The sequence below is a fragment of the Parasteatoda tepidariorum genome, chromosome 7 (genome assembly GCF_982258835.1).
Source record: "Parasteatoda tepidariorum strain Cologne lab strain chromosome 7, Ptep-v5.0, whole genome shotgun sequence".
Taxonomy (NCBI): domain Eukaryota; kingdom Metazoa; phylum Arthropoda; class Arachnida; order Araneae; family Theridiidae; genus Parasteatoda; species Parasteatoda tepidariorum.
In genome coordinates, this window is record NC_141761.1 from 78874937 (window position 1) to 78899398 (window position 24462).

At 28.4% G+C, this 24462-nt stretch overlaps 1 protein-coding gene across 2 annotated transcripts in view; it reads left to right on the top strand.

The window, feature by feature from the left end:
* Atg2 (Autophagy-related 2) overlaps positions 1–24462 on the top strand; it is an 83979-nt gene that overhangs the window by 38187 nt on the left and 21330 nt on the right. For both annotated transcript variants that reach the window (XM_087168108.1, XM_087168107.1), the window contains 11 exons: positions 1273–1423; positions 2242–2420; positions 3599–3786; positions 9974–10066; positions 10145–10215; positions 10632–10696; positions 10779–10913; positions 11747–11852; positions 16839–16939; positions 17133–17331; positions 17983–18025. In XM_087168108.1, coding sequence (XP_087024234.1) covers positions 1273–1423; positions 2242–2420; positions 3599–3786; positions 9974–10066; positions 10145–10215; positions 10632–10696; positions 10779–10913; positions 11747–11852; positions 16839–16939; positions 17133–17331; positions 17983–18025 — 1331 coding nt within the window. The remainder of the gene's footprint in view (positions 1–1272; positions 1424–2241; positions 2421–3598; positions 3787–9973; positions 10067–10144; positions 10216–10631; positions 10697–10778; positions 10914–11746; positions 11853–16838; positions 16940–17132; positions 17332–17982; positions 18026–24462) is intronic.

Below are 24462 nucleotides of genomic sequence, written 5' to 3' on the forward strand. Positions count from 1 at the left end.
TGCGACAAAAATAATATTCGTTAAATGTGGTGTTCACATAGGAAACTTTTTAAAGAATTGGAATTTTCAATTGGGGTAAAAAAGTTTTATATAATTTGATTGATCTTATTGAATATGATATCACCTAATATTCTGTCTTTTTCTACTAATTAACATGCTTGTAGATATCATTGAAATAACTGTATGTATGTTTTATAATTATTTATGCTCATTGAGCTCTTTTTTTAAGTCATGAATTTCAACAGCTAAATGTTTCTAAGCTTCATTTTTCTTATTGCTATTGACTGTTAGTGGCACCAGTAGTTTCATTAAATGGATGATAAAATGTTCATATTCTTAACTAGGAACTCAAAGCTTAATCTCTCATTCAGTATTTCACTAATTACTTAAAATAACTTCATGCTCAACCTAGTAACATTCAGAATTATTTGAATTTTTTTAATACTATTATGAATTTCCTTTAGCATCAAATTAATGTAATTTGATGTATAAATGTTTAGAATTTTAATTTCTCTATAGACGGAAATGGTTGCCCGGTTTAAAACTTTTCATTTAATTATTAAAATTCCAAGTAACAAGAAAAGTTCACCAGTATGATTTAGACAATTGTTCAAATTTTTCTTTTCCTGCAATCCAGTAAATAAATGAACGTGTCAGAATATATTATTTTTATATTATGTAAGAAATTGCTTGTTACAGTAATAGTTATAATCTATTATTTATTTTCTTTGTTTATGATCAAGATTGAACATTGCACTAATTTCTATTTAATTCAGTTAATTACCTATCATTTACGTTTGTATTTTAAAATTTATCTTAGTAAATAATATCTTGCTATTATTTTTTTGTGTGTAAAAAACCCCTGAAAGTTGACTATTTATTGCTTAACAGATCGTCATCAGCCAATGATGGAAGCAGAATTAATTCAAAAGTTTTTATCAAATAGACCACATAAAAAGCAGTTAAATATTTTCATAATATAATTTAAGCAAAACTATAAAATGGAAATGCGAAGATTTAGAATGAGATATGCAAAAAAATTCAATTCTCTTTAAAATAAAATTTAGAACAACTAAAATATCTTTTTTAATAAAAAAGTTTTGTAAACCAAACAACCTGATAAATGAATTAATTTATTGATTTAGTTCACTGTCTTTATTTTAAATTGTGTTGTTATCTCTTGTCTGCCTATATCAAAAGATGAATTTGCTTAGACTGTTTTCTGCTTTTTGAATTTAACAAGTAAATCTTGTCTTTTTGTAATTTTTTTAGGACAATGCAAATAAACCATTGCCAGATGTTTGTGGTAAATTACAACTTCATGTTGAAGACAGTCAAATATTTGTTGCTTCATCTTATAAAGGAGATCCAAATGAAGGCTATATTTGTGTATTAGCTGATAAAAGCATATTATATCACAAAGGTAAATTTTAAGCTGTAGTCTAATAATAATTTTTGTGATATATTTGTGTTGAACAGATATAAAAATGTTTCTGTCATGTAAAAATGCATTCAACGTTCCATTGTTTAGTATATTATAAGCCATTGTTTAAATATTTATGTTTGCAAATTGAAATTCCTATGATATCAAATCATTGTACATCATAATTCAGTTATGATGTCTTTAACCAGATTTTCTTTTATTTGACCTATTTTAAAATGCGTACCGTTTATTTCTGAATGTAAGCTGAGAATTTTTTTAAAAATTTTGAAATTTAAAGTGGGGGTTGGCTAATAATAGGATCCAACTTTGAGAAATTTTGTGAGGACATCACCAACGAAAATACTTCTTTTATCGAGCATTAGTGATAATCAGTAAATATCACAAGACATGAAAATAAATAAAATAAAAGTTGAAAATGGAATATCTGAATATAAAATTTTAAAGAAATACATAAAAGGGACAATTTGAAAGGAATGCTATTAGTTTTTAATCTTCTAATTATGCATTTGGAGGGTCCATGCTTCTTTTACCCACAATTCAACCATTACTACAAAAGAGGAGATACATTTTCCATACTTCCAAGAGTAGCATGCATTTTTTTAACATCAGCTTATATACAAGTTTTGAATTTTGGATGAAATTCCAATTTAAAATCATACTCTTTGGCTTGTACACAGATGGGCTTATATTTGGAAATATAAGTTGCTTTTTAAAAAGAAGAAAATTTTTTTATTTTTCTTTATAAAAATTTGCATTTTTGGATTTAAAGATAGTTTGAATTGTGCTTCTATTTCTAGCAATTGATAAATTTTGCTCAAAAGTCCCTGTTGTTGAGCCCTTGTCCAGTTCAAGAAACAGATTTGAGCAAATAATATATCAGTCAGAGCCTGGGATGCGCCTTAACTACTATGACAATTATAGTGATATGTTGAAAGTTGTAGTTCATATTGTAAATAATCCTAAACAACTACTGAAAGTAAGTATTATTGTTTCTCAGAGGCAGTTTTTTATTACTTATGTATAGAATGCTGTATTTCAATTAAAATTTTTGATAAAAAATTAATTTGAGCGAAATTATTTACTTGCATATTAGTTTTTTATTCATAATTCAAAGATTTCTTTTATGTAATTAATTTTTGAGTATTTTAATGTCTTATGGGATTAAAGAAAACTACTTATGTTTTACTTTTAATAATGAGATATTCTTTTGTTGGAAACTTTTATGATTAAGTTTATTATATTATATTTTATCCATTAAACCACAACCTTAGGTTTACTAACCTATAGGGAAACTTGAGTTGTCCTTTGAAGTGAGTTATTTATTTAATAATTTTTTTTTTAAAGTAAAATTTAAATGGTTACATTTTTTATATTTTAAACACTTTGAACATTCTTCCTGCTAAGCACATAGTAATTCATAATATGTAGATTTACTTTAGGAATTCTATTATTATTAACATGTATACATATTCCTTTTCACTCCAAATCGGAGCATAGGACTTCTATCATATTTTTCTATCTCACTCTATTTGTGGCCAGATATTTTGCCTCTTTCCATGTCTTTCCTATTGTTTTCAGCTCATTTACAATAGTCCTGTGCCAAGTATTATTGGGTCTTCCTCTTTTTCTATTGCCCTAAGGGCCCCAATCAAAAACTTCTTTTACTTAAAATTTTTCAGGTTTACAGTATTATTATTTATTATTCCTTAAAAAAGTTGAAAACTACGTGCTAAAGTGAAAAACGTGATAGAGCACAAATCAAATACAGATCACATTATTTTTCACTTTAATCATGTTTTTCACTTTAATCTACGTAGCACAAAGTATACCCAATCCTTTGGAATTATCTAACCTCTTCTTTTTTTCTAGATTATCCTCTTATTTAATTAATTAATTTTTTAACATTTCAAAAATTAGATTTTTGTTAAATTTTACATAATAATGAATAATTTTAAACATTTTGGTCATGCTCTGCTGTTAATTTCAGGTTATAGCTAAAAATAAAAAAAAAAGAATTAATGAGTTAAATATAAGAGGAGAATAATCTTATTACTCTAACCTTAAAGCATAATGTTTTTAATATTTCAACTATGCATGCGGCAGCTAAATACTTATGTTAGGAATAAATAAAAAATATTTTTCATTATCTTTTAGTCTTTTAAAGTGGCTATTGATATATCAGATGCTACGCTCCGTCATTATACATATTCTGTTCCTGAAATTTGGATTAACCAGTTGATAGAGTTTTTGAAAGTTGATGATTTTCCTGTAAATGGTCATGTTCCTTCAGCAGTAGTTACAGAATTTCACTTAAACCTCAGTAACTGCTCTATAGATTACAGGTATAGTAATTAATTGCAATATATTAGTTCTTTATAGTATTAAAAATTGTCATGTCTTTTATTAAGGTCTAAAAGCTTTTAAATATTTTTCAGATAATATTTCTAACCTTTACCTTTAACTGCTATAAAAACTGCTAAAATTACGTAATTTTGTTCTATTTATCCACCAAGATCATACAACAAAATTATTTATTGAAGCAAGAGCAATCCAATTTTGTTTTCCTGAGCTCTGAAAATTTTGCAATATTAATAAGTGTAAATTTTGTTAAATTTTATAGTACAGCACTTGATATAGCAACCCTTGTGGTCCAAACGAAAACAGACATTATTACTTGAGATCTCAATATTGAGGCTTCATAAAATGAGTACAAATACTTACTTATATTTCATGAAAACTTCACTTATTTTGGCAAAAAGATGCTACACTTGAAATAGTATCCTAAACATTCTTCTATCCACTTTTTTTAAAAATTTTAATTTTTGCACCAAGCATATAGCGTTACACTGATGAAGAGCAGCCATTTTCGCTGTATGACATACATCCAGAGATAGGAGCAAAACTAAAGTCAACAAGAATGCGAAAAATACCACTTATTTTAACTCCTAAATAAATCTTGAATATCTTTATCATAATTCATGTTCATACAATTTCCAAACTATGCTATACATATTCACTCTATTAAATAAAAAAAATCTTGATTCATATTTATGCAATAAATACCAATACGATGCTCAATAAATGTTCTGCATTCAATTCAGCATTTAAAATAAAACAAATTTAATTAACCCTTTGGTACAATTTTTTATAGCTTTATGTAACAAATCCCCCTAGCATTCATGCCTTTCTGCAAGATATTTTTAATAGTAATAGATATATGTTACTAATTTGTAATAATAGAAACAATTTGGATTTATTAAAAAAACTCTTCCTATAATATGAAACTGTATATATTTTTTTTAATTATAACTGTAGTAATTATGAAAGAATTAATTTTAATATTACGGGGTGGTATTCTCGCATTTTAAAAGGGGAAAGAAGCACTAATTTTTTTCCTTATTCTCATTTTGCAATTTGCCATTATATAAATAATAAAAATTAAAATCTTAAAATTTGTGGCATTGACTGCTGAAAAAAAGACCAATGACAAAAACACGTGGATTAACAACGAAAGCATGAGAATCAAATATTTTCAAAAAGAGGTTACTCATGCATGCAAGATTCGCTTGTTGTAATAAATGTAAATGTGGTGGAAACCAATAGCAATAACTGGCAAAATATTATAGAATCATTCGTCAAACGTAAATATTTTAATACACAATTCGACTTTCCCATCTTGTAAAAAATATATCACGATCTTTAAAAATTGCATGAAAATCAGTAGCAATTACTGCTGAAAAAAGGATCAAAACACCTAATAAATTGGCGTAAATTGAGCATGTGAAAAAGTGATTATGGTGAAAGATATATTCTTCAGTGTGCCAATTTAAGTGGTGATGATAGAAAATCTCAGGGTGTGATTGGAGTTTGCATTTGGTATAGTGGGCCAGTTGAAGAATACATGAAAACAGAAGGGTGATGAAAATAATAGTTGAGCCGGATTAGAATTAATAAAATAAGCTTTTATTTTAGTAGTATATTTGCAGAGCTCGACTTACAAAATATAAAAATATATTATCCATAAGAATTTCAGTTGAATCAGTTTTGCATAGTAATATTAAAATTAGGACAGGCCATGGGAGACAAATCCCCCACAACCTGCCTAGTCAAAAGCCAAATTAAAAAGTACATGTAAATTGTTCCCAGCGGACACAGAAGCATTGGTAGGAGATCCAAAATTGGCGATTTATTAAAATATAGCATAGCCAAAACAAGGCCAACCAGCATATCAATATAGAGTTAAAATAATACCTTGGCGATCACGAGTTGCCAACAAATGTATGTGAATTATTACAACCATGCAACTGAAACATTTAGCCGTTGGAAAAGTAGAATAAAAAGTTATAAATAGATTTTTGTTTTCGATTAAAGGCGACAGTGAATATATAAGTCTGCATTAGTAATGAAATAAAAAAAGTATCCGTTACATTGATCTGGAAGAGAATAAGTAAATATTTTATGTTCGTTTAAAAAGATTAAGTTTGTGATTTATTTGTAATGTAATTCAATTAATAAAAATAAGCTTAAGTAATGAAGGATATTTTAAAAGATAGAGAATAAATATGTGTATGCCAATTGTGGCATCACATATGTCCCCGCTGAACACAGAAAAAAAAAATGTATATATAGATATTTTTTTTTTTAAATTAATGGATCTCCCCCATGTTACAAAAAGATTTTATGCATTAAATCATAATATATCCATGGAACTTATAATATACACTTACGTATAGTTAAATATCAAAGTAAAACTATTAAAAAATTTATGACATAAATTTATACTTCAAATATATATTTTCGATACTCATGTTATTAAATCATATGTTGATGTAAAATTTGCTGAGCATTGTCATCACCTGGAAAGGATATTCCAATTTCTTTCGAATTTGAGAAAACTTTATCAGTAACAAACAACCTAATTTGCAAAATCATTTCAGTTACCAAACTGATATACCCATACAATTCAAAATATTTAAACATATAAGTGCAATTTATCATATCATATTCTATATTTCTTATTATAACTTAATAAAAATGTTTATTACTATCAAATATTCAAATAATTATAAGTGTCAATAAAAATTCTTTAGCTTATTATTAAAAACATACTGAGCAGAGCATATCATTCAAAAAAAATATGAGCTTTTATTTTAGCTCTAAATAAACAGTTGATCAGACTGCTACATTATTTACCTAGGTTTAGTCATCCCTTTTTCATAAGGGGCAAAATTATCATCTCTTATATTTCAAGAGGTAAAATCATCTCTATTATCTCTATTATTTCATATATTCACTTCATTTTAATGAAGGAAAATATTGTCATATTATATATAAATGCTCAATTATTCTTATTTTTGAATTTCATGAATTTATTTTTAGCTCAGTTAGACACTTATTTAATAGAAATTCGAATATTAAAAAAATATTTGACAATTGCATTGCTCAAATCAATAAAATTTCTCTTTTTTTTATATAATAATAAAATTTCTGAATTTACTTATGTTTTGATTAAACAAAATATTCGTGAGTAACTATTTGAATTAACCCTGTTGAATATGCACTTGTAATGAATAAAATGGCTTACTTATGTAAGAGAAAAACTATTTGTGATAAATATAATAGCTATTGTAAAATTAAAAAGATATATGTTAGATGAATTATTTATTACTATGTTAATTTTATTATAAAAATATCTCTATGTCACTTAATGGATTTTAATTACCTGGCGCCCTAGTAAGAAAATCACCATAAATCATTCTGCACAGATGCCTCCATGCAAAACAACAGCAACAATGAGACAGTTAATGTAATTTTTAATTAAAGAAAAAATATAGAGGCTGAAATCTCTCATTTTTAAATTTGCAAACACTCATACCAACCTAACTTCTAAAGGATTGGAATATCAGATTAATATGGTTTCATAAGATAACAAAAGTGTGTAATTGTGTGTTTATTATTTTACTTCATAATTCTTAAAAAAATCTGGGTGAAATTATGTTACACTACTATAAGTACTGATTAAGAATCACTTTGGGATAGCTTAATCCTTATAATACATTTTAATAATATGTTATTCCCTATTGTGCTTTTGTGTAGATATCAATATTCCTTTGAGTATTGTTATCTTTTTTTTTTTTGAAATTTGAAACATTTAAAAAAAAACATAGTTAATTATTGATATTTATGAGTACTTCAAAGTAACTTAATTAGCTTGAAGCTAATTTAAATTGCAAAATTTAAGTGTGCATAAGGGTTTATAAATTATATCATTATTATTATCAGTATTATTTAAAATACATTTCTGGTTTAGTTTAATAACATTTATAAATGAACAACAATAATTATAAAAATGCACTTGAAAATATATATAGCGTATATCAATTTATGGCAAACAGTATAAAATCAATTTATTTTTATTGTAATATTGCAATGCTTGATAATGTTCAACCCAAAATATTAACGGTAGCATAAATAATCTTAAAATGACTAATTAAATCAGACAAAATTGAAATTCTTTTTATGAACCAATATATGATATGAATATTTAAGTTCTGCTATTTTTAATTAGATTTCAAACCTTGATTGCAGAAATTCATCTTTGAAAATAAATTTATAAATAAGTAGAATGTCGAAAACACCTCACGATCTGCAAATAGAAGATACCTAAAGAAACTCCACATGCAAATTACACCTAACCAACACTATAATCATTTCTTGTTTTGCTTTGAAGAAATTGTCTGCTATATGAATACAAGAGTTGAAGATATTTTTCAAATTAACAAAGTTTGCTTACTGGTCAAATCAGGTGCAAAAATACGAAAGCTCCCATAACATCCACAAAAACAAAACGTAAGAAAGTCGGAAAACACTCTTTCCAATTTACCAAAAACATTTTCTTCGAAAACAAAAGTATATTTGAATCATTCTGTTCAGACATTAAAATAATTTAATTCAAGAGTTAGCAATTTGAAATCTTAACTCAACTATCATTTAATAGAATAATAAACGTGGATAATAAAAAGCTCTTAAATGTTATTGCTATTCTTTAGAATCACTGAAAACATCATTAATGTTCCTTTTTTAAAAAAAAAACGTAACACTCGAATAATATATATAACACTCGATTTTTTTTTTTATATATAGAAAATAAAATATGGAAAAATTTTGATTTTACACATCACTTCTTTTGTATATTAATTAATTAAATCCTTATACTTGAAATAAAAATATAAACAAAATTATTGAGAAAATATATTCGTTTCAGAATTCAAAAAATTAATTCCAACAATAATTCAATTTTCAATAAATTCTTCAACAGTATAAACATCACCAAAAGGCTGAAAAGATCAGATATGCCGCTTAACTGGATTAATTACAAAACTTCAGGTTGTAATTAAATAAAATTAAAAATTTTCTATTATATTTTTAACTTCTAAAAAAAATTTTAAGTCAAATGCTCTATCAATTTGTCATACAAAAATTTTAAATTCAATTAAATGTTGTAAACATAAAATATAAATAATTGAAAGGATACGTAACGGATGGCTGTTCGATGAAATCCTGATGAAAACGAAATCAAAAGCAAGGCGAGAGTTGAAGGAAACACAAATTTAGTTTCTTCTTTATGATGAATCATAAATTAATAGATATTTCTTTCGAGTAGCGTAGGAGGGGATAATGTCGAACATCAGACGAAATAGAGCATCATAAACCAAGCTTCATCCAATTCCATACGTTTTCGCAGCATTCCAAATTCTCCGCTAAGCATGAGCTCCAGTATAAAGTAGCCGTGAAGATAAAAAAATTATGGATTTGAAGATCAGTAGATGCTTTAAAAGACTTGCGTTGACAATGCCAAAATTTTAAAAACCATGTTGAAATCAATATCATTAACTGCTGGAGAGTCGGAAAAAAAGGAAAAAAAACAGTAGTATTATCACAATAAAAATGAATAATCAAATGCCCAATTTAAATCTTTTTTTAAGAATTGTATTAAAAAAATTAGAATTTTTTTTTCTATAAAAACATAGGAAAATTTGTAGCAATAACTGTAAAAAAATAATAATTACTGATGTTATTAGCTCAAGCCGAGTGCATAAAAACGTAATTACTTAAACTTGCATTCACACTTTTCGTGTCATAAAAATATTATTGTGGAAAAAAATCTTGAGAACATCAATAATAATAACTGAACAATGCAATGTAACATCAGGAATTTAAAAACCAAGTTAGAATTTGCAGCGTTTTTTCCTTCAAGTCAAATTTGTGGGAAAGACATCTTTTGAAAACAATTCTGCTCAGAAAAGTCGTGTTTCAAAAAATTGTGCAGAATAGAAAACCAAAATTTTTTTTTCCCCAAATGAAAAATCTTTCTGCAGGAATTCTGTTACATTAAGCGACAATATCGCCACCTTTCTGCCACAAGGTTAATTTATGTATTTATTTTTTAGGTATTATAAAAATACTTTTTTTTTGAAGTTAAATTTATTCTTCTTCATATTAATAACATTAACTTAAAATTACTTCTAGGCCTTTAAAATTACCGTTATGGTCGTGCATTACTATGGAAAATTTCAACATGTCTTGCAATATTTCAGCCACTACTCCATCTTTCTTATTCAGGTAAATTTTATTTATTCAATTTTTTTTACATTGATTCTTATGATCTTACTCAATTAAAGAATTTTTTCTTATTTTTAGAATCATATCAGAAGAATTACGCATTTTTCTCTCTGCTTCAATAACAGCTAAAAAAATTGATTTAAGAAAAAGTAAATATAGTTTAATTTTTTGTTGGTAACCTTGTTAATTGTTATGGTATCTTAATATTTTGATTTATTTTTAAATATGTTTCATGCTGCCTTACGTAATTGATTATAAGAGATACTTCTTTCATAAATTAGTATTTAGTGATATAAGTTTTTTTTAATAATTTCTGGTTATTTTGAATACTTAGTCATCTGCAGAATTTGCAACTTTTATGGCATTAATTATATAAGTTTTGTAATTTATGTTTAAATATTTTCTTAATTTTAATCAAATATTCCTAATCTACTTTTTTATGAATGTAATTGGCCATTATTTCTGCTTATGTATCTACTTTCAGATTCTATCTAATTCTATTTATTCTGTATCCTATTCTATCTATTCTGTATCCTATTCTATCTAATTCTGTATCTAATTTCAGATTATGTCTGCGTTGTTGATACTGGCTTGATTGATGTTTCATTCAGGACTACTGTTAATGAGAAAGTAATATAAAACAGAATTATCAAATGTATTATTTATTTTTAAACCTAATCTTATTGCCATTTACTCTATTTGTTTATTACAGGATGAACCTAAATTAGAACTGTGTGCTTCCAATAATATTATCCATATCAGAACGTGTTCAGATTCATTTAAAGCTTTATTAGATTTAATCACATACCTCAGCATCAATGGAGATATGGAACCTGTTGAACCAGAAGTATGTTCTTATGCTATATTCTTTTTTTTTATAACTATTAACCATTTCAGGGACTGTGTACATACCCAGGGACCATGCTCATTATAGAAACATGAGATCATTCTCTTTGAGGACTAACTCAGACTAATTAAGAGGTTTTCATTTATTAAGCACAAATGTTAATTATTTGCTAGTTTAATTTTAAAGCCTTCTGCTGAAGCACTTGCTTTAGAGAGTCAAAAATTTTGAGTAAAGAGTAAACAAACGATTCCAAACAGTCATTTCTTTGCTTAAATATCTTTAAAATAGCAGATCTTTTATTTGACATTGTGAAAAAATGAAACGCAATGCATAAATTAAGAGTTATATCATACAATATTTTGTAATTAAAGTAGTAGACAAATTAAAAAGAAATTAGTCAATTTCGATTCTATGATGCAATAACTTTGTTTGAGTTTTTTATAAATATAATTTAATAAATCTTTACAAAATTCATTATGGTGTTCATTATTGAAGATTTTAAAAATAACTTTTCTCTTTAAGTTAACCAGTCACTAAATACTTTACTTAATTAACATCATTTGATTGAAATATACATTGTTGTTTTAAGAACAGAATTTATCAATAAATCTAAATAATGTATTTATCAATGCAAAGTTTCTTTAATAGTTTAGCAAAAAAACCTGATAATAATTAAAACTTTTCCTCTTCCACACTGCTTAAAAATCATTATTTTGTTTAGTCCTTTAATAACACAAAGATAATTTTTTATTGTTTATTTTTTTAAAAGAAGTTATTTCAAATCTTGTTAGTAAATTGTATGTGATGAATATTAAATTATTATTTTGTTACAGGAAGCAAAAGCACCAAAAAGTTACTCAAGTACTCCTGTTGATTCAAAAAATCTAAATCTTCTTGTTGCAGAGGCCATGAAAGATTGTTCAGTAGATCAAGCATCAAGTAATTTTTAAACTTATATTCTCCTTTTGCAATGGCATGTAATATAACTCTTAAATATAGCTTTAAAAACTTATCATAAGTTAAAATTTTTCCTCACACTGGTTTCAATTAAAAGCAGGGGTAAGAAATCATTCTCTTAGTGCTTTTCTGAAAAGTAAATTTTTCCTCACACTAATCTCAATTAAAAGTGGGTGGGAGGGGAACATTTTTTAAGTGTTTACTGAAAAGCGTAGTATTTGTTTTTTGGAAGGGGTGAGAGGTAGATTTTTATCACTGTTATTGATATCCGTTTTAACACCAGAAAGATGACTGGGGCCATTTTTGCCCTTCTTGTATTTTTATTGCTTTGTAATTAAAAAAAAATAATATGCTGAAAGTATCAAGTACTTCTGGCTTTGAGTACCTATTTAATCATTCATGTATTAGCTTTATAGAAACGTATATGTAAAACCTTATACCTAGAATGACCGGAGGGACCAGAGTGGCCATATGATATTTAAGCAGGTACTGCATAACCCCAGATAGGTTTGGGAATAAGATACCCTTCTTAGGTTAGGTACCAAAGTTTCATTAAAAAAAGAGTATTTCCATATATCTTCAAATTATATAGAGATAAGAAAACTCAATTATCAGAGAAATTAATGCATAAGTATAATTGAAAAGTCAGTGTTCCATTTAATCAAATATTTTTGTTAATCAAAACTACAGTAGGGAACCGATTAACCGGCACGATCGGGACCATCGCTATTCCGGATAACTGATTTTTCCGGTTTGCTGAATTGCTACAAAAAACCGTTTTTTTATTGCCTTACTCAACTAAAAAAAATATATATTTGGCAATAATCTTAAAAAGAAGAAAAAACGATGAAGTAATACACTAATGATTATTTGCAAAATGGTAAGGTAAACATCCTTCAAAAAAAGAAAGAAAAATCCTGAAATCTTATGAGGAAAATAAAAAAAATGGCGGGAAAATTTATCGAATTTCGTTCCGGTTTTTTGGTTTTCTGATTTCCGGAAAGCGGGTTTTGTACTGTATTAAAATATCATAGAATTTTGATGATTTATTCTCTATTATATTACTCATTAAACTAATTATGATTATATTGTAAGATTTTGGATGTCTAATTGATCTATTTATAAACAGAAAATGGCTGGACTGACTCCTACAAACAATCTAAAAAATAGAAAAAAATAAAAGAATTATCAAAATCTGTTAAATTACTTTGAGAAAAGTTGGTTTGAGAATATCAAAAATCATGTGAAACTTGATGAAGCTCTTTTCACATGCTTCTGGTTTTATCTAGGAATCCACCTAGCTTTGGTGAAAAATTGAGTCTTCCATGTTAATGATATGTCAGGTTTTGGTAGCAATTATTTATTTATTTTTTGTTTATGCATTAATATTTGACCCCTCAATGTGTATATTTTCTTTTCACTTTTGACAAAAATTAAACACTATGGCATATTTTATACATAAGATTAGAAAATGAGCATCCAACAATTTTAATCAAATAAAGTTTTACTAATTCTCAACAAACCATGTCTTCCTATGTTATACTACTAAATTGGTATTCTCAGACTTTTCTAAAGGAATCTTAACTTTAAAGTTTATTGCTGAATTAATTATAATATATTAATACTTTAGTCATTTTCAAAAGGTACTAATTTAGAAACCTTTTTTTTTTTCTTCTTTGAGCTGTTTGTGGTGGCTTGTATTCACATTTTATTTAAATTTTGCAATTGCGATTACCTCTGACAAAATTTAATGGTTTAATTACTTTTATCTTTTTTTTATTTTTTTTTATTACTTTAACTATTTGTATACTCCACTGCTAAAAAATGTGTTTGAAAAAGGAAAAATCGATAGCTAGTCTATGAGCAACTTTTACCCCATGCCTGTTGAACAAAAAATTGCTTTGCCTTCAAAAAATCTAAAGCTACAAAAATTTTCAAAATTAAAAGATTAAAAAGTTCTTTTTTTTTTTTTTTAATCTTATAAATTCCAAAGATATAACTTTTTGAAAATTTAGATTAATCGTCTTCAAATTTTTTTTTTTTAAACTAATGATTTAAGCTATTTCTTAAATGATCAAACTATGGCTCAAATATATATAACAAGTAGTTTAGGATTTAATCAAATTCTTATTATATATCTGTTTCTGTTTAGCTAGAACTTAAGTCTATAATGCATATTCCTTTCCTTCATGAGAATAGCAGCTCTTTGCTGCCCTAACAACACACCCTACAATGCGTATATATTGCAAATTTTTGCCCCATTCCTAAACATTTATATTTTAGATTATTCAAAGTCCCAGTAGCTATAATTAGAATTGTTTGAGTTCTGAATAATAATTAGTTTCAAAAACATTTTCTTACCACTTTTACTACATTCAGGGCTGCAGAAGGCTAAGCTTTTTCCAAAATATTTTTTAGAGTGTTAGACAATCAGAAACTAAAGATTCTAGAATTTAGGTTATTTTTGTTAACATTTTAAAAACCTTATCTTGAAAGAAATTGCAGAAAATGACATTTTATATAATCTTTTGAATCATTCATGTAGAATGGTGTGGAAAATAACTTTGAATCAAATTTACTTAAAGAATCATATATCAAAAAATAAAATTTGCTACCACTAGAAAAAAGTTTTCCTTAAAGTGTTGAAAATTGACAGCTTTGTTCATAGCACAGAATTTCATTCTGAAATTAAATATCAAGAAATTTAATGTAAAATTTGAAATGTCACTTTCTTGAATTAATATTTTCTGGATGATTGGGAATGACAGTCAATGAAAATATTTACTATCAACTTATTTCTCATAATTTTCTATTTTATGTTTTTCCATCCCTTTAAAAATACTTTTAAAGTTTAACATTGTTGTGTTTATTTACTTTTGTCACCTTCATGTTTATCAAAACAGTTGAAAGAACTTAATAATTTAAAGAGCTTTATTTGAGACAATATTTGCTAACACAAATAAATGAAACTTTACTCAAATTGCTAAGATTCTTTTTTAATGATAATCTCCTGTTAAATTTAACTATTAAATACTTATTTTGAAATTTCTTTCTCCTTTTGTAATGCTGCTCAGATGCTGAAATGAGAAGTAAATTTTTTCTGTTTTTGTAATTATGAATTTGTGCATTATACTATTAATTGTTGTGGCTGATTAAAAGTTAAATCATAAAATTAAACAAAATTAAATTAATTGGTTGATTAAATCAAAAAAATTACTATATAATTGTAGTAATAATCAGAACACAGTAAATTATAGGACTTATTTTTTGTTTAGATAATTATTTAAAAACAAGATGATTTGTAGTAGAATATCTGACCTTATTTCTTCTATGTTGTTCTGTTTCTTCAATTTTATATTTCCAGTCCTTATGCATGTTGGAATACTGCAAAGTGTTCAGACATACATATGCAGCATATGTGCAGTAAATAAAACTTATTGTTTTTCTTAATTTTCTTGTTTTTTTTGTGGTCCTTTTTGTATATAAATATATATATATACAGTCAAAGCCCGCTATAGTGAACACAGTTTATAGTGAACTCCCGGACATAGTAAATGAAATGTTCGGTCCCTAGCCTTGCTATACACGTATAATGTTATTTTTTGTGGATATAGTGAACCAAAAAAGTGAGGAATTTGGATATAATGAACTTTTTTCTGTCTTCAGCTGATTTTTTTTCTCCATATTTTTTGTAATAATTTTGAAATTTCTACTTCGAAATAAATACTTGTACCGATTTTTAAGACCATCTATAAAGGGGAATGCAGCGATAAGCATTTTTACTTGTTTACTTCCTTTACCTCTTTTTCTCATCCCTAAACAAACCAAGCAGACGTTTCCGACCCCGCAGATGAGAAACCTGTAAGGTGTCAGTAGGATCAATATGCATTTTCTGTCAGAAGGAACGTGTAATTATTCATTATTGGTGAAAGGGTTGGACACTAATATGTGCTGATAAGGCCCTCATTTTAACTCCTTTCTGCTCTCAGTTTAGTTAAAAAAAAATCCTACAAATAAGTGTCTCAAATTTAACTATGGCAAGCAGTAAATTTAAAACGTTCTCCATTCATGATAAAATGGCATAATCAGAAAAATTGAAAATGGATGCAATCAAGCTGATGTTTACAGGGAATATAAACTATCCAAATCTGCAGTTTGTAATATATGGAAAAATAGGCAATTAATAATTTCTGCTCATGAAAAAAATTTAGATGGCAGAAGAAAGTTGAGAAAAGCAGATCACAAGGATGTTGAAGAAGCATAGCTGAAGTGGTTCAGCATTCGAAGAATCCGCAAGAGTATTTGGACAAATGTCGATAAATTCTCTATGCAATTTTATGAGACTACTTTTATGTGCCGGAATGGCAGGTTAGACAGGTGTAGAAAACGGAATAAGAGAAATTCAGTAAAAATTATCTGAGAGTCTTGGATGTGTTTCCATATCTGATGTTGAGGAGTACAATTTTTTTTCGTATGCAAGACGAAGAGTAATGAAAAATAACACTTTTTTTGCTACTACATAATATTTTTCAGTCATTTATTTGAATAACGTGTAATAAAAGGGAGGAGTTTGGGAACCAATTAGTTAAATTGCCTATGTAACGGATATAGTGAACCGAAACTTTGGTCCCTTGAAGATTCATTATAGCGGGGTTTGACTGTATATATATATATAGTGTTTGATCCAAATGTTATTTGTTCAGATCTTCTAAGTGTAAATTTATTGATTTATTAACCTAAAATTTATATCATTGACTTAAAATGTATAAGTTCCCATAAAAGTATTGTATATTGAAAACAAAAAACAGCTGAATAATGTATAGATATTTATTATTAAATCAGTTTAAAATATGAAATGACGGATGAAAATAGTTACTTCTTGTCAACAATTTATGAAAAAGAATAAATTAAGTATTAATAATTATTGCTTTTATGTTTTTAATTTAATCTATTGCATTCTTTGTTTAGATATGTGTAATGACAGGAATAGGAATTCAACTCAGATTGACCAATATGCAATGGATGACGAATTCGTAATTTTAGATGATGATCCTGGTTTAGGTCTAGTGGTATGTGTTTATTATTTCTTCGATATTCTTTTATGATGTTTTTATACATTTTAAAATTTAACTAACAAATAAGTCAATTATTAATTACATTGATATATTTTGAAAAATTTATAACAAGATGTTTGGTGTTAGTTTCTTTTTGTCCTTCTTTATAATTGATAACTTTACTAAAACTTTTTAATTATTTATATAGCCAAAGAATGGTGACCCTCAAGTAAGAATACTGACAGATGAGCCAATAACTATCATAGAAAATCATTTTTCTGTTCCTGCTGGTAAATCAGATGTATTAAAAGCACCCAAGCATTATCCCAAGCCAGTTGTTCTTTTGGCTCTGAGAGAACTTTCACTTGTTTGGCATATGTATGGAGGAAATGATTTTAAATTAAATGGTAACGTATTTAAAGGTATTGAGTTTTAAATAAAATGATCATCCATCATGTAAAAAAAAATATTGAATCAAAATTACAGAAAATTGTATCAGAATTTAATAGACAGGAATTTTTTTAAGGTGCACTGAATTAGCTTTTATGTGTTTACAAATAAATTAAAATATTTTTCCAAAAATAAGCAAGAAAAATAAAAAATTAAAAAGAATTTACAATTATGATGAGCATTTGGATTTTCTTTTTTCCCCCTTTATTCATTAAATAAATTCTATACCAAGAATTACTCTGAAAAATTCCACATAAATTTCGGAGAGTGTCTTACATACAAAATACTAATCATAGAAACTCTTAAAACTGCTAATCTCATAAATAAAATAATATTGAAAAAAAAATACAATATTAAAAGGAAACTTTGAAAGTTTTGTAATAAAAATTGTTTGACACAAGTTATTCAATCTTTTTGTTACTCTATATTTTGTTTTATTTTTCCTCTAATTGGCTTTCAAATAGTGATAAACTTAATAAACTGTCTGAGTTTAACAAATTTTCTGCTCATTATCGTACTATTTTAATAAAAAAATATGTATTAAATTTTATATATATATTATTTATCAATTTAATGCAATTTATTTATAATTGCATATCTTTTTTCAGGTAAGAAAAGAGATAAGAAAAATAAAAAAAGGCAGTCATCAGGGTATGCATGCAGTTTTATATTTTCTAACAAATTTAAATTAGAATATTCATAATTTTTTTTCAAATAAGTGGAAATGGTGGTAATCCGAAGTATATTATTATTTTTAGTATAGAAATTTAAAATAATTTTTATGTTAATATAATTTTATATGAAATTTAATATTAAATCTAATCTAATGTAGGTTTATTATCTTATATATGTTATAAAATTTTATATTAATTATTATTAATTTTGGTTTTTTAAAAAAAAAAAATCAGGGAATGTAATACAGTACAGAACCCTGGAGCAGCGCCATCTGTAACTTTTGAGGAATGCGCACATGTTGTCAATTCGATGGATGTTGATTAAACGATTCGATAAACAATAACAAAAAACTTTATTTTCGATATGATGATGAGATGTTCTCTCGTTGATGGTTACATACATTTTTCTTCTCTCGTTCATTGAGCGCATGCGCATTCCTCAAAAGTTACAGATGGCGCTGCTCCATGCCGCCCACCTTGAAAGCTTTAAGAGCTTTCAAATTACAACATAGAAAATCTGAAATGAACAAAAAACATATTAATTAATAATAAGTAAAAATTTGTTTATACAGGACTTCTTGATTGAAGTAATGAACTTAAAGTCAAATGTTCAAAGTTTGCAAAGTTTTGTAACAGCTCTTGATGTCATGCCCTCAGCTGTTTTTAATGCCACGACTCTAACTTTTCCATCATGTCCAGGATGCACAGAGATCACTCGACCAAGTTTCCATTTCGTTGGTGGAAGATTATCATCCGAAATGAGGACAAGATCACCAATAATTAAGCTTTCCTTTGCTTGTTTCCATTTTGATCTTTGCTGCTGTTGAAGGATATACTCTTTCTGCCAACGATTCCAAAAATGTTGGACGATTCTTTGAGTTAACTGCCATCTGGAAAGACAGTTCATCTTCGTTGAGCTGTAGTCTGGTTCAGGTATAGCTGTTAGAGGACCACCAGCTATAAAGTGTCCAGGAGTTAATACTGTCAAATCACTTGGATCGCTAGACATATGTGATATTGGACGTGAATTTAAGCACGCTTCAATTTGTGTGAATACAGTATAAAGTTCCTCGAAAGTCAGTGTTACGTTGGATACGATTTTCTTAAGATGTTGTTTCACACATTTTATGTTAGATTCCCAAATTCCTCCCATGTGTGGAGAATTTACCGGGTTAAAATGCCATTCGATTCCATTTTCACTTGAATAATGTGACACTTCGTCATTGTGCTCATACGATTTAAGAAGCGTTGTAATTTCTGCTTTTAGTTTACGATTTGCTCCAATGAAGTTAGTGCCGCAGTCACTGTATATATGTGAGCATTTTCCTCGACGAGCAATAAATCGTTTAAGAGCTGCGATGAAAGAGTTAGTTGTTAAATCGCTGACAAGTTCCAAGTGCACAGCTTTCGTTGAAAAACATATGAATAGAGCTAAATATGCTTTGGACGATTTAGCTCTGGTAGCTCTCGAAATTTTTACCAAAAAAGGTCCACAATAGTCCACACCGCAATGTGTGAATGGTCGGGAGGGATTTACGCGTGAAGCTGGTAAATCTCCCATTTGTTGCGTTAATCGTTGAGCTCGATGACGCTTGCACACCATGCAATTCGCTATGATGCTACGTATAGCTGATCTGGCTGAAATAATTCAAAACTGCTGTCTCACGCATGCTTGCATTAATTGAGCACCAGCGTGTAAGTGATTTAAATGAATGTCTGTTAAGATTAATTTGGTCAAAGAATGTTCTTTAGGTAAAAGAATCGGATGCTTTTGTGCATCTGAAATGTTCGCATGTCTTAATCTACCGCCCACCTTTAGTAATCCATCATATAACACTGGATTGAGCGATAGAATTTTGCTTTTCGTTGAAAGCGGTTTCGATTTTTGTAAAGTTTCTACCTCAGCACTGAAGACTTCCATTTGAGTTTCTTTAACACAAAACATCAGAGCATGTTTAAGTTCTGAAGCAGTGAGAAATGCTAGATTTCTTTCATTAGGCGGTTTTTTACAGTTTTCAATGAATCGAAAACAGTACGCAGTCACTCGTTTTAATTTCGATACAGAGGAGAACTTTTGTAGGAGACCAAATGTTGGAGGTCCTTCCTTCGTTTGAGTTAATAGACTTGCTAACTTCTTCTCTTCACGTTTGATTTCTAACTGATTGTCTTCAGTACATGTGGATTCATGAAAAATGTATTCGTATTTATCCAGAAATGGTGGTCCATTCCACCAAAGGTTATGCGTTTTAAGCTCGCTTGTGCCAATGCCTCGAGAAGCGCAATCTGCTGGGTTATCTGAACTTGTCGCATAATGCCAAGTCGCATTGGGTATGAATTCATGAATTTGCGCGACACGATTTGCTATAAATGTTTTCCATCTATTTGAAGGTGAATTTAGCCACGCGAGAACGATTGTCGAATCACACCAGCAGAGCGTTTTATTAAATGAAAGATTTGTACCCGAAATTAACACTGACATTAATTTTGCTAACAGATGAGCTCCACATAGTTCTAATCTAGGTAACGTTAACTTTTTTAATGGAGCTACCTTTGATTTTGACGTAATTAAATTTATCTGAATATCTCCATTGCTATTTATGGATCGCACATAGATAACAGCTGCGTACGCTTTTTCCGACGCATCTGAGAATCCATGTAACTCATATTTTACTGCGTTATTGATTAAAACATATCTAGGAATTTCTATTTCTTCTAACTTGTGCAAATTGTTTTTGAATTTTTCCCAAATGTTTTCTAGATGCGATGGTAAGTGATCATCCCATTCTAACTTTTCTTTCCATAATGTTTGGATTAAAATTTTACCAACTATCGTTACTGGTGAAATCCAACCCAACGGATCGAATAACTGGGATAACATGGATAAAACTGAACGTTTAGAATTATATGCATGCTTAGAATTAATTGATAATTTAAAGAAAAATACATCTTTTTTAGGGTCCCACAATATACCCAACGTTTTAATTGTTTTTTCTGACTGAACCTGATATTGACTTAAATCTAACAAATCATCGCTCAAATTTTGTAATACTTGTGGTTCATTTGAAGCCCATTTTCTGAGTTCAAACCCACCTGTTTTTAAAAACGCATTGATTTCTGATTGTAACTTAATTGTACTTTCAATTGTTTCTGCCCCTGAAATAAGATCATCTACATAAAAATCCTTCATAACTGCTTGTGCAGCCAAAGGGAATTTATGTCCTTCATCATTTACTAATTGTTGAAGGCATTTGGTGGCTAAATAAGGCGCTGCCGCTGTTCCATATGTGACCGTAAGCAGACGATAAGTGCTTATTGGTTCATTAGGAGAATTTCTCCAAATGATTCTCTGAAAATTAGAATCACTGGGAGCAACTCTTACCTGCCTATACATTTTAGAAATGTCTGCTTTCAGGGCGATTTTTCTTTCTCTAAACCTTAATACGAGATTAAAAAGATTATCCTGAATAGTTGGTCCAATTAACAAATTATCGTTTAATGAAATATTATTTGTGGTTTTTGCAGAAGCATCAAATACTACGCGAAATTTAAGATCCGATTAATTTTTTATGCAATGATGAGGAATGTAATACGCAGATTCCATGGCAGTATTTAACTCATGGTCGGGAACTATTTCCATGTGACCTAATGTCAAATAATCACTCATAAACTTTGAATAACTCTGCAGTAAGATTGGTTGACGAGAGAGTTTGCGTTCGATCTGCTTAAAGCGATTAATTGCGATTTCTCTTGACTCACCAAGAGGTTTTGCGTCTTGCTTAAATGGCAAGTGTACAATATATCGACCAGAGTCATCTCGGGAATGAGTTTCCTGAAAATGTTTATCACACTGAATTTCGTCTTTAGTCCACTTGCAAGAATTAGGAACTTCTTCAACTTGCCAGAATTTTTGCAAGGAAGAATCTATATCACTAATACTATGATGCACGTGAACATCTTGTATCGATTTAGATGTTGTAGCTTCCCCAAAAATAACCCAACCAAATATCGTTTCATGTGCTGCGATTGAGCCATGAGGTGCTTTGATACAGTTACCAACAAATATGTCTGAACAATAATCTGCACCTAAAAGTATATCTATACGTCCCGACACATTATAATTTGGATCTGCCAATTTTACTGAATCAAAACAATCTAACGCTTTTGTATCTACTGAGCACTGAGGTAGATCACAAGTAACCTTTTTCAAAATATGTAATTCAGACAGTACAGATTTTTTGTTATAACATGAAATTAAATTTACAGTTACACAACCATTTGTCATAGCAGTTTGTTTTCCCGATACGCCCGAAATGCGTAATTTAACAATTTTTCTGTTTAATTTTAAATTTTGAACACATTCTTCACTAATGAATGACGATTGTGACGCGCTGTCTAGTAAAGCACGGCATTTTTGAAAATTACCACTAGAATCAATAACATGAACTATAGCTGTGGGTAATAAAATTTGCTTATTTTTAAAATTAGAACAGTGTGTTGATACTATCGGCTCAACTACCGTTTCCGATGTAACGTTAACATTTGTATTTTGATTTTTATCGATATGCAGTAATGTGTTGTGTTTTAGACCACATTTTTTACACCCACCACTACTAATACATGCTGATGTAACATGATTCCCCCTTAAACAGTTCTTACAAATCTTATTTTTTATAAGAAAATCTTTCTTCTGATTATAAGAAAGTTTCATGAAATCCTCACATTTATAAATTTGATGTTGTCCTTTACAAAATAAACACATTTGAGGAACCATTAAATGCGATGATACATTTTCATTTTTACTAAACGATTTATATTTATTTTGAATAGGCATTACTCGTTTGTTTACATTAATCGAAGCTAAAGCAGAAGCACGCAGTTCCAAAAAGGCTTTAAATTCTGAAAACGATCTGAGTGAACGATCTTTATGTGACAGATGCCACTCCTTCAAAGATTCGGAATCCAATTTCTTACGCAAAAAATAAATAAGTATGGTATCCCATTTGTCTATGGGCTGACTCATCACTTCCAACACATCTAAGCATTGATTTGTTACATCTATTAATTTACGCAACCCTTGCGCGCTTTCCCCTTGCACATTCGGCTGAGAAAAAAGCTTATCTAAAGTAGAATAAATTATTTCTACATTATTTTCATAGCGATCGTTAATTAATTTCCACGCTTTAGCATAGTTTGCATCTGATATTTGAATATTTTGAATTATTGTTAATGCTTCACTCTTTAAAGACAATTTTAAGTACTGCAGTTTTTGAACATTATTTAGTGATGAATTATTATGAACGGTAGATAAAAAAATATCTCGAAATGAAATCCAGTTACAAAAATTACCAGAAAAAGTAGGTAAATCAAGGCGCGGCAATTTGATGTTAGTATTTGACTCTTTATTATTATTTTCGCTTTCCATTAATTTCGATTCTGTTTTGAACATATGCGCAATATTTATTTTTAATGTTTCGATTTTGTCCGCCATTATGTTGAATTCCGTTTCATTTTCTTGAATACATTTTTCATCACATGTACACATTATATTTTCATGAATATTCATGAGTTCTAACCACAGCTCGTCAGCTTGCGCCGCATAAATTTGCACAGTGACATTATCATATGTTGTGGATGATAGTTTTTCAATATTATTTGTAAGTCGAGTGCACTTACCTTTTAATGTTGAACGTTTTCTCATAAGCGCATCCATGTTTGCGCTATGAAAAGTTTCGGTTTACGTTGCGATGGGGTTCGATTATTAGACTGAAAAATGTTTTTCTCGAAATTTCAGTGTCCCGGATGTGGAGGCACCATGTTGTCAATTCGATGGATGTTGATTAAACGATTCGATAAACAATAACAAAAAACTTTATTTTCGATATGATGATGAGATGTTCTCTCGTTGATGGTTACATACATTTTTCTTCTCTCGTTCATTGAGCGCATGCGCATTCCTCAAAAGTTACAGATGGCGCTGCTCCAAACCCATTATCCGGAAATCAGAAAACCGGAAAACCAAAAAATGGAACAAAAATCGATAAATTTTCCCGCTGTTTTAAAAAAACAAAAAAAAATTTTTTTCCTCATAAGATTTCAGGATTTTTCTTTCTTTTTTGAAAGATGTTTACCTTACCATCATTTTAGAAATAATCATTAGTGTACTACTTCATTGTTTTTTCTTTTTAAGATTATTTCCAAATATGTTTTTTTTAGTTGAGTTTGACTATAAAAAAAACGGCTTTTTGTAGCGATTCTGAAAACCGGAGAAATCAGTTATCCGGAATAGCAATGGTCCCGATCGTTCTGGATAATTGGTTCCCTACTGTACTATTTGCCATAATTTGAAAAAATAATGCTAATTTTTTGTTGTACTAATAAAAAGACAATGAAGTTTAATTTTAATTATTTATAATT